The following is a 12,017-nucleotide window of genomic DNA, read 5'->3' as shown; positions in this document are numbered from 1 at the left end:
TATGTGTTGTTCCTGATAAATCTGCAAGCAGACTTGGTTACAGTTTTTCAGGTTTTTTTTTTCTCCTAGGCCTTTTTTATTCAGACACTGTTTTCCTAATCATTTCCCTAAATACTTCTATTTACTTGTCATTCCCATTTCAGTGGTTGGAAGCCGCTTCATCAGTAATAAGACACTGGTTTTATTACTCAGCTAAGTGTAAAATTTAGGGTGAATGAATGACAAATAAAATAAGGAGCCTGGGAACTGGTTTGCCTTATGTCGGGTGCTTTCTCTCCATCATCCATTAGATAGTCACTAAACTACTTTTCAGGAGAGAGAGAAAAATCTTTTGTTATTTCCTGAAGAAAATGTTTGTCAGACCATTACCCTTTCAGGTTCACAAACTGTGATTGATGAAATACTCTCTAAAACATAATTAGTTTTAACTGCTTCTGTACAAAAGCATTTGCACAATGTAATCAATCAGCTTGGAGAAAACATTTCTCAGCAGTCTGTAAACAAAAAGGCTTTGACAGTCCAGGTCTCAGAAGGACCTTCAGGTCAGTTAGAGAAGGCAAATCAGTTTTCACCAAAATTTCAAATAAAAGTCTTAAAGATTATATATTTCATACTTTGTGTTAGATGTACATCTTCTGATAAAAACCCCATGAGTAAAAATACTCTTACCTTTCATCTGCTACAAAGTTAAACACTTGAGGGATGCCCATTATGGGGTTTTCTTCTAAGACAGGCACTGTCACTGATTATTTGTAAGTTTTATTTTACATGTCCACAGATGGTCTTGGCGTATTTACAGTGTGCTTCAGCCCCAGCCCACTTAAAGTTCACCACCAGTTTCTAAAGGTTATGGAGGAACCATGGATCCTCATGGCAGAGGATGGAAAACCCAAGTTTCTTCAGATACCTGTTTCAAGATGTCCACTGTCTTTACATTTAGAATTGCAATCTAGTCTTCCGTTCTACAGCCTGTCACTTTCTGTCCCTTAGCGTGGAATCAGAGATTCAAATCGCATATCTGTCTAAACTCCCATCCTATCTCTAGTTAGATTGAGTATGTATAATTTAATTTTATATATGCTGCTATTATTTTTTATATATATATCTCGAAATATAATTTTATAAAACAGATGTTTTGCAGATTATATATCATGTTATATGCTACATGTATATATTTTTATATACAAGTGTAATAAAGAACAGGGGAAGAACGGAACATCCAAATCCAAATAATTAGTTTCAAGCTAATTTATTTTTGAGTGTTTGGTGCTGATAATCTTGTTTGGTGTTACTTCCTATCTGATCTCCTAGCTAATTGCTAATTATTGACAGTTTACCAATAGCATATGAGAAAATTTGAAAATGATTAATTTAGTTTAGCTTTTTTATTCTGTTTGTAAAAACAGGGCCATGGCCTTTCAAGTTGTCTGGAAGCTTCCCCCCAGAGTTGGTTCAGAAGTGGTTACTTATGGTTTCAACATTGTTTCAGCTGTGTCCCTGACTTTGAGCAAGCAGTGGATGCTATTGTCACACTTAGCGATCGGACAATTTTCAAAATTCTTGAACTTCAAAAGATTGAGGAGTTTGTGATTAAACCAGTGGGGCAACATAACTTTCTCCCTTTAGTTTGCTCTGAGTGCATTTATCTCTATGACTTTTTTATTTAGGATGCTGCCTTCTTTTTTCCTTGCTGTGTTTCCAGCCTGTAAATTTGCATTGCTGACAGCATACATGAGTACACATTTATTTTCTTTTCATGAGAAAAACAGGCTTTATATCTGGTTCTGAATAAATATAAGCAAATCAGGAACTTCAGTATAGTCTCTTACTAAAGCATGGTCCTGAAGATAGAAGCAAAGTTGGAATTTTTGAGTTTATATGTTCTAATTTCTTGAGATGTTGTATAGTCTTCTTCTAAAGGTTAAAAACTTTTGAAGGAAAGCCAAACCTCAAGTTTAAATGCATTAACAGGTTACTCTTATAAGGTAAGTTTAAAGTATAATAAGCTCTTTTAAGTGAGTAAAAGAAGATGAGGAGTCCTGTCACTATATAAGCTTGTTCAACTTCTAGCAGATACTGTAGACTCTCCTACAAAACTTTTTACTTTGGATTATAATGCTGTGGATACTCACAGTTGTTTCCCATGCCCAAACTTTCCCAGCTCCACAACTCTTTGTAATGACAGTTCGTATCCTTAAAGGGAGTTGAGGGTCAAAATCAGATCTTTCAGCACAGTTTTTTCAGTTCATAAATCTGAGACTCGTTGTCTGATGCCTGATTAAGGAAAGTCAGCAAAGACAGAATTCTGGCTCACAGGAGAATCTGTAGTGCCTAAACGATTTCTTGGATGTAAATGCACCAGAGAGATAGCCAGAGATGTATTGCACTAGGAAAGGTGTCTAATCATTTTGCTGCAAGCACTGACAAAAGGGATTACTGTAATTTAAGTTTAGGACACGGTACTCAAGCAGGGTTTTGTTCTGTGGCAGATTTAACTGCGTGGATGTAGCAAGAAATGAGAGGGGCTTAATTTCACTCAGCAGGATGAAGGTTGAGGGGGGATAAGATTGCCATGTGTTTGTGTGTTGCAGGTAGCCACTGTTGGGGAAAGTGCTACTTAGTTTTAGTTAAATAGATCTAAATTGGTGATTTTTAAATTTAGGCTGAAAATGATATTAATGTTTCTGACTACTAGAACAGTCAAATTCAAGATTAGTCTTTCAGTGTGATTAGTGACAGGAAATAAAATTTCAGCAAGACAGCAAATTCCTTCAAGACTGAGTCTGATATTTTAATGGGAGTTGTTTGAGGTGATATCTCTACTTGTAAGAGACTTTACTCCATCATCCTTCTGTGGTATATATTCCTGTTAAATTCTATGCATTAAAGGAGGCCTCTCACCTAATCTGCTGGGATTCTCTTTGAAACAATGTAAAAAGATAGGTTCTTCATTTATAAAGTAGGTAGGAGAAATGTCTCTCCTTTATCTACATAGAAAACAAAAATGACTAATTTATACTAGAATTCTACTGATCCTAGGGTGGAAGTGAGATGAGTGGAGTACCATCCTATATAATTGACAAAATCAATCTTACTATGTTTAAAGTGGAAATTACAGTAGAGACTGTGTGACCTCCGCTCCTGTCTTGCATTTAAGTCTAATTTTGTAGAACTCCCTCCTGTAATATGATATCCAGATTGATGACAATATTCCAGGCTTGGTCATACTGGCTCTTCAGTACTAAGTAGTAATGAGTATAGTCCTTTAGAATGCACTTGCCCAAAGTGCATTGTTAGTGTCTTGCAACTAACAGTTACAGTCTGAGAAGGATGAGGTTTCAAGTGGCTTTAAGTTTTATGCAGACTGGAAGGACCTTGGTGAATGTGAAATAAATGTAAGAACAGCAGAACATAACAGGATTGAACATACTCTTCTGGATCATCAAAATCCTCTCCCTGTGCTTGGAGGCAAGTGTCTTACACTTTTCTAAACAGACTCCTGAAGTAATGTTTACTGTCTCTATCTAATTAAACAGAAATAATAAAACAGAAAATTCAGCTTTCTTTGTTGCAGTTAAACATATTTATAGCCTTGTGCTGTAAGAACCAGTTTTAATTACAGATCCTTAAATTTAATTAACTGTAGATGCAAAATGGACAAACCAGGAGGTTCATTTCATACATATGAAATACATTGGTGCTGGGAAAATGGGTTATGCTGAGATTCTAGAGGTCTGCATCAGACATGTGCTACAGTCCAGCAAACAATGAAAAAGATCTTCTATTTCATTCTGTAATAGGTTCTAATTCAGATGATGAGCTGCTGTGTAAGGAATGTATGTATTTAATATCCCGTTTAAGCAATGATTTTCTTCTAAATGCAGGCAAGGAAGGAGGAAGTGGGGCCAGACAAAGAAGCTAATTCTAAGTATTCTTCACTAGCAATGATTACCCTTTGCTTTGATAAACCATAATGAATGTATTGCTAGAAATAAACATAATCTCTTCCCATTATTTGAAAAATGAACTGCAGTTTTTGGCTGTGTTCTGGGTCAGTTCATCACCACAGACTGATTACGCTGGTGGACCCAGTGACAAAGGACCCAGGGAAGGCTGAGGTACTCAGTGCTTCCTTTGCCTCAGTTTTAAGCAGTAAGGTCTGTCCCCATAAGCATTACATTAGGTCAGTTAATCACCCCAGACTGCTGAACTGAAGTTGATGCATCTCAGGAAATAATGACAAAGATTCTGTTGAAGGGTTTGTTTCCTTGTTCAAGGATCAAACACTAGCAAAATAATTTTATACTGGGTTTGTTTTGCAGGGCACATAAAGATTCGTATTTTATACCAATGATGTTGTTATTGTCAATTAGTTTAACTGAGATTTGAAACTACATGGAACACGCCTTTATTATTTGGAAGAAGTTTAAAAAATATGTTACGATTTTTTATGAGTTGAATTTATTATCTGTTTATCATCTGTTCAGAGGAGGTTCAAGTTGCACATCAGGAAGAATTTCTTCATGGAAGGGGTTGTTAAGCATCAGAAAGTACTGCCAGGGAGGTGGTGCAGTCACTTGGTACTTGGTACTTAGTGCTGTGGTCTAGTTGACAAGGCAGTGATCAGTCAAAGGTTGGACTTGATGATCTAGGAGGTCTATTCCAACTTAAATGAGTCTGTCATTCTGTGAAATAACTTCAGTATAAATTACTTAAATCATGTTTAGCAGTAATTGGTCGCTGTACAGAAGAAAGAACCAGTTCAAGATAGGGAATTTGCAGCATGCTGCTCAATAGGATGGATTCTGCATTTAAGATTATTTTGCTACTGCAATTAATAATTAGTTTATTCAAAACTGAGAAGCCGATGTGGAGCTAGCAAAGATGGAAAACCTGGTGCACTTAAAAGGTGGTAGAGAACAACCTTTCCATGACTTCTCCCTCTGTACCCTTGCATGACAGGTCTCAGGACTGTGTGTCTGGTTGGTTAAATTGAAGCCCAGGTCAGTCTACCTTAAATGTAGGTAGTGCCTCACTCTGCTAAGGACCTTCTCTGATACAAAAGAACAAATTAATGAAAAAATTATATGAAAAATTTGCACTGTTTTTCAGACTTTCAACAAATGTGATGTCACAGGAATACACTGAACTGTGAAAATATAGCAAGCTTACAAAATTCAACACATATACAAGAAACTAGGATAAATATAAAATAAAGCTCATACAGCTTTTTTTTTCAGAGCTACAAATCACAGTTCCTATGATTTGTATTTATCACTAGTAAAAAAATTTGCTTTTGAAATCAATTTAAACATAAAACTAAATATTTCTTTGCTTGATTTAAATGTTTTGTGAAATGAGAGGAAATGTTCCCCTAACAATTCTGAAAAATTATTTATTACAAAATGTCAAATAATGGAACTGATAATTATATATGTTGCTATTGTCATTTGGGATATATTCCACATTCCATACCTTTCATTATCTTGCAGGAAAATGATCCTTTTATATTTAAGATTTTGGCAATTTGAAGTAGGTGACTTGAGAAGTCAAGAAGCAGAAAGGAGATTTATACGAAAATTAAATCTAAACAATCTAGAATAAATAATGTCTTCCAGTGTTAATTTTTGTGAAAAAATTTTGAATCACAAAGGGCTAAATTTTTTTTACTTGCATTTAAATTCATATTCATTAGTATTTAATGAATACAATATTGCTCGTGGCTATTTTTTTGTATTGAATGTATTGGAGTATATTTGAGCATATGTATGTAAAGAATAATTAAGCTACTATTCAATAAAGAAAAAAGATGAAGTTGTGGGGAATATTAAGTAGTTTAGCAGAGTAATTCTAGAAGAGAAAATTATTTGCAATTGAATTTCTATTGAAGATTGGATTTTAAGATTGGGATATTAATTGGCTGAAATAAGATTGAGATAGTGAATTAGATTTTCTTCTTTTTAAAGAGAATGTAGCATATTTTGTAAAATTTCTCAGCAAACTTCAGTTTGATCTGTTCTTTTTTTGTTTTAATCATTAAGTAATTATTAATGAGGTATTTAATAATTAGGGTTGCAAATGGCTGAGGGTTTCAGTAGTAGCAGACTGGACAACATTTTAGAGCTATCATGAATGAACAATTAGCAGGATTTGTTGGCAAGGCCCTGGGTGAAGAAATAAATAGCATATCAAGGTTATGAACTGTAGTAATGAAAAGAATGGTGGAGATGGGGAGTAAGAGATTTCATACAGTGTATTTGATGTGCTTTTATCTTGTCCAGATTCAGTTAATGCCTCAGCATTCAATTATAGATGTCAGAAAAACATCAGCAGGGTGAAGAGGAGAAACCAGAGCCAAAATGTAAGTTAGATGGTTGCTGAAGTAGAGTAAGAGCAAGTGGGGTCAGCCTGTCTGCTTTTCTGAAGCAGAAGGGAGTTTAGAGAATTTCCATCTTTTTGTGCCATGCTATCCTGAGCAATCCCTCATTTCTCATCCCATGACTGCTGATTCCTTTTACACTGTGGCTTGTTCTCACTCTGAGCTGTGAGGGCAAAATAAGGAAAAAAGTATAGTTTTAAATGATGATTGATGACAGCTTTTACTTCTTGTTGAAATAAAATGTAGCTGGCTACTGACTCCCAGGTTGTGTAGAAACAGTGGTTGCAAAATGCGTTGAAGTCGGGGTTTCTGATCTCCCTGCTGCATTCAAAATACGCAGCAGATAAAGGATTGGAGTATTTTTATTAGTTATTATTCAAAATGGCTATGCCCTTGCCTAAAGAAGAACTAATAATTTCTCTGTGTGCACACAGCCGAGGCAACGAGAACAGGCTGGCACTGCGGCGACAGACCATTCTCCGGGAGAAGGGCAGGAGGCAGGCCAGCCGGGGGCCAGCCTACATGTTCAATGACCACTCCACAAGCCTTTCTCTGGAGGAGGAGCGCTTTCTGGATGCAGCAGAATATGGAAATATTCCAGTGGTCCGCAAAATGCTGGAAGAATGTCCCTCACTCAATGTGAACTGTGTGGACTACATGGGACAGAACGCCTTGCAGCTGGCAGTGGCCAATGAACACCTGGAGATTACCGAGCTCCTGCTGAAGAAGGAGAACCTGGCCCGGGTGGGGGATGCCTTGCTTTTGGCCATTAGCAAAGGCTACGTTCGGATAGTGGAAGCCATCCTGAGCCACCCCGCGTTTGCCGAAGGCAAGAGGCTCACTCTGAGTCCCAGCCAGTCGGAGCTCCAGCACGATGACTTCTACGCGTACGATGAGGACGGCACGCGCTTCTCCCATGATGTCACGCCAATCATTCTGGCTGCTCACTGCCACGAGTACGAGATCGTGCACACCCTGCTGCGGAAAGGAGCTCGGATCGATAGGCCACATGACTATTTCTGCAAGTGCAGTGAGTGCAATCAGAAACAAAAGCATGACTCTTTCAGCCACTCTAGATCCAGGATCAATGCCTACAAAGGTCTGGCCAGCCCTGCTTATCTGTCTTTGTCCAGTGAAGACCCTGTCATGACTGCCTTAGAGCTCAGCAATGAGCTGGCTGTGCTTGCCAACATTGAAAAAGAGTTCAAGGTGAGTAGAGGGACGCTGATTCTGACAAACACAGAATTGCAGACTTTATCCTTCATAAATCTGAAAGATAGCGTGGGAAAATATACAGTTGTTTACTGAGTGGAAATCTTTGTGAATGTCTTATTGCTGTCTGCTGATTGTAATCCATGCTGGTTTTGTAGAATGTGCTAGTGAACTAATTTTCTACTTCCTATCACGCAGGAGAGTAAAGGAGGCCCTTCAAACCCATGGCTGAAGCTGGCTTAGGGCAGGGGAAAGAGGAGACTAAAGTGGTACATTTTAGTCACAACAGACAAGTTGCATGATTCTATTAAAGCCTCATGCATTCTCATTAGTTTCTTGTATTTGGACTTGAAGCTTTCATACTTCTTATAATGTTTTGCATTTATTCACAAGGAGGATTCTAAATAAATGTCCTCCTTTTTTAATGTGCTATTCTGGTATTTCTATTCACTTCTTTCTTTTTCTTGCTTACTTGTACTTAGTTATATGTGAACCCTCTAGAGTTAAAAGACTTTTTCAGTGTTACATAGAAATTTTAATATTTCATAAATGCAAGTTTTTAAAAAATATTAATAGTTGAGACCCAAGCTCCATAGATTCTTGAAGCATGAGTTAAGGCAGTAAGAATGTAAGGTTTTACCTGTCAGCAATTGGGAAGTCAGGCCTTGTGCAAATATTGCCAGTGTTAATTATGACCTGGGTTAGCTAAAATCACTTAGCCTGGGTTTGCCTCATAGGGCCCTGTTGAAAGCAGATGCTACTGTGACAGAGAAATATACGTGGACTTCACTAGCAGGAGATGACTAGAAGTCCCTGGCAGAAACCTTTAGGACCTCAGTGGACTGAGATTTCATCCACTGATTTCATGTACAGTTCAGAGAAGAGTATTGAAACCACATTCTTGTTTCTTTCTCTTTAGCAGCTGCTGATGGGAACAAAAGGACTTGATTAACTTAAAGCAGAGTAAATTTAGAACAGAACTGAAAACCATTTTTCATAAACCATAAGTGCAGCCTGTTAATTTCACAGCTATGTTGAGATAAATAGCATGTCTGATTTGTAGGGACTGTATAGATCCCTTTTCCACAGTTGGAGTGACACAAGCTAAGAGTATTATAAAGATAAATAAAATCATCATCTGGAACAGTCAGCAAGAGGTGTCCTTCAAATGTATGCTGCTGTACACAATCAGTGAGATGAATGGGAGCACTGTACCTGGCTGTGGCATCACCAGGCAGGGCATGGAGCACACAGGTGAGAACCCAAGTAGGCTGGGTCACAGAACAAGCTTTTGCAGCCAGCTCTGAAGTGCCATGAGGAAGTTCCTTCTTTGGTGACTTCTGTTTTTCCAGTCCCTCTTTTGTCTCGGTTGCTTTCTCTAAAATGAGAGCTTCACTTCTAGTGTAGTGTTGTACAAAGAATTTTGACAGATCTTGGATACTGTCCCTCAGGAGAAACTGAAGACTAGATGAGGGAGAAAGCAGCTCTGTACTGCTGGGCATTAATCATCCAGGCTCTGTTGGGAACGTACATACTCTTTGTTTAGAGTGGAGGGGAATAGGAGCAGTGAGGAGCACGAGTACAAGGCAGCATGGAAATTTAACTCTCCATTAATTTAAGGTTTCACCAGGAGCAGGCAGCTGGCAATATAAGGTCTTTTGGGAACGTTTTTATAGATACTAAAATCATGTGGTGATTCTGGATAAATAGTAAAGACTATGGAGTACATTTATAACTGAATTGATGAGAGTTGACATTTACACTATTGATAAGCTGTAGAATTTACAATATCTAGACAGGCCAGGGACTTTTCTGCAAAATACCTGCCTTAGGTTCAGTGGAGGCAATACTAGTGTTTAAAAGTTATGAGAAATGGACGCTGTCAGCTTTACTGAGTCTGGGCTTGTTTCCCTTCTTGCAAGCCCATATACCTGCTTGCAGCAATTAATCTAAAAAATTATTGCCCTTGCTTTATTTCAGGCATTTGCTACAATTATTTGGATAATGTAGTCACTGCAAAAAAAGTGTGGATTTGGTAAAAATGTGTTATCTGTGTCAGTGTAATCAAAACAAGTATATTTTTAGTGCATAGGTTAGCTGGACATGGCAAATCTTTAGCTCCACCTAGGGTCAGCCTGAGCCATTTAAGGTATTTCAAGCCTTGGCCGAAACGAAAACTGAACTTTCTGGTAATACGCCATTTTAAGTCAGCTATTTTTGAGTGCTGATGGGGTATTGTTGCAGGGGAACTTTCAAGTGGTTGCTTTTTGCATCCAGTGACACAGATAATTTCCTGGTCTTCCTCAGAGGCAATAGGAAGGATCAGTGCTAAATTGTGATGCTGGTTGTTTTATGATTGTCCTATAATTTGCTTTTGTCTCCTAATATTAGAGAGAACAATGACTGTGGAACTGTTATTCATACAAAGTAGGAAATGCCACAGCAGGGGAAACCATTATTCTCTGGAATAAACCCCTTTTTTTGTACAAACCTATGCAGTAGTGTCATCTAGCATGACATGCCTTTTGCATTTTGTTGCAGGTATTAAAAGTGTTGCAGTATTTAAGAAGGTTCTGGAAGAACATTCTTAGGAGTAAAACCAGAAATAGTAGAAGATTACTTCTGAAGGAAGAGTAACTGGACAGACATGTAAAGCAAAGTGTAGAAATATTTCTGTACCAAACAAGTAGCTAATTCAGGCTTCCTGAGTGATTCTCAGATCTTCAGGATTTTCCGAAGACCATTTAATTTAGTTTTGTGTCATAGAATGATAAAATGGTTTAGGTTGTAAGTGACCTTAAAGATCATCTAGTTCCAACCCCCTGCCAGGGCAGGGAACCTCCCACTAGACCAGGTTATTCAGAGCCTTGAACATCTCCAGACACGGAAACTCCTGTCTGGAAAACCTGTTCCAGTGCCTTACCACTCTTACAGTGAGAAATTTTTTCATAAAATCTAGTCTAAAACTATACTCCTTCAGCTTAAGGACATTGGCTCTGGTCCTGTCCCTCCAGGCCCTTATCCAAAGTCCCTCTCCAGGTCTCTTGGAGCCCCTTTAGGTACTGGAAGGTTCTGTAAGGTCTCCCCAGAGCCTTCTCTTCTCCAGACTGAACAGCCCCAGCCCTCAGCCTGTCTGCATGGGAGAGGTGCTCCAGCCCTCTGATTGTCTTTGTGGCCTCCTCTGGACTTGCTCCAATAAGTGAACCTCTTTCTTATGTCGGGGGCTCCAGATCTGGATGCAGCACTGCAGGTGGGGTCTCACCAGAGCAGAGCAGAGGGGCAGAATCCCCTCCCTCACCCTGCTGCCCACGCTGCTTTGGATGCAGCCCAGTTGACTCTCTGGACTGCAGTCCCACATTGCTGGCTCATGTTGAATTTTTCATCCACAAAAACTTCCAGTCCTACTCCTCAGTGTTATTATTGATCCATTCTCTGTCCAGCCTGTATTTGTGCTTGGAATTGCCACAATGCACATGCAGGACATGGCTTAGTGTGAAGCTTTACAGAGTTTGATATTTTTGGAGGTGGTGCTCACGTTTTCTGTCATCTCAATGATTTACCCACCTAAAAGCTAGTATGTGACAAATGTTGTTGTGCAGAGATGTGGCCTGAAGTTTTGAGAGGGACAGCTGTGGCCCAGTGCTGTTCAAAATGGATGAGATCAGCGTTTATTATAAAGTCCACTGCAACTATAATGGCAACTGACTGGTTTATTGTTTAAAGGGATGGAATGGAAAATGTATTTTTAAGTTAAATGTAGATATGTTACATTTTTGCTGTAAATTAATCCCCCTAATAAGGTCGTCCAAGTTTGCTTTTCTGATGAGAAGCAAAATTCAATTTATCATCTCAAAGTCTGATTTTTTGGTTTTTTTTTTTTCTTTTTTACAACCCCCGTTACAGAAATGGGATCCCAGTCTTCATTACCACTACTGTCAACTTTCCGAAAGAAAAACTAACATCACCTGTTAGAGAAGAAGGAGTGAAGCACTGAAGGAATAAGGGCTGTCTTTGAAAGGGAAATAATGTGTTTAGCTACCTACTGCGACACCTAAATCCAACATTACATCACACTTTGAAGTCCTCAGTTCTCTCAATTCTAGTATAGCAGTATCTGTATTTCTGATCTTGGCCTCTACAGTTCACTAAGCAGAGCCAGGATGTGGTCTGGAGCACTGCTCTGTCTCATCCATGGGGTTCAGTGTCAGCCTGCATCCTGAGAGCATTCTCATCACAGACACAGTCTGGGGGACAGCAGGAGCCTGTGACTGGTCACGGGGTACTGCATGAAAAGAGACCCTTTCTTCTGGGAGATACAGCTGTAGTGATGCTTTACTGCTCTTCTGGCTGTGGTCTTCTGCTACGCTGTCAGAGGTAAAGTAAGGCACGGTCAGCTGAGGTTCTCAGAGTGACTGTAGCCTGCTTG

The 12,017-nt window shown here is 38.8% G+C and overlaps 1 protein-coding gene across 1 annotated transcript in view; it reads left to right on the top strand.

The window, feature by feature from the left end:
- Positions 1–12,017, top strand: part of TRPC6 (transient receptor potential cation channel subfamily C member 6) — a gene marked incomplete at both ends in the record, with an annotated part of 78,454 nt that overhangs the window by 42,555 nt on the left and 23,882 nt on the right. Inside the window, one exon of the mRNA XM_082277384.1 lies at positions 6,814–7,588. Coding sequence (XP_082133510.1) covers positions 6,814–7,588 — 775 coding nt within the window. The remainder of the gene's footprint in view (positions 1–6,813; positions 7,589–12,017) is intronic.

Source organism: Coloeus monedula (assembly GCF_965178545.1).
Source record: "Coloeus monedula genome assembly, chromosome: 3".
Lineage (NCBI taxonomy): Eukaryota > Metazoa > Chordata > Aves > Passeriformes > Corvidae > Coloeus > Coloeus monedula.
The sequence above is the reverse complement of the archived record's forward strand: the minus strand, read 5'-3'. Positions and strand labels throughout refer to the sequence as shown.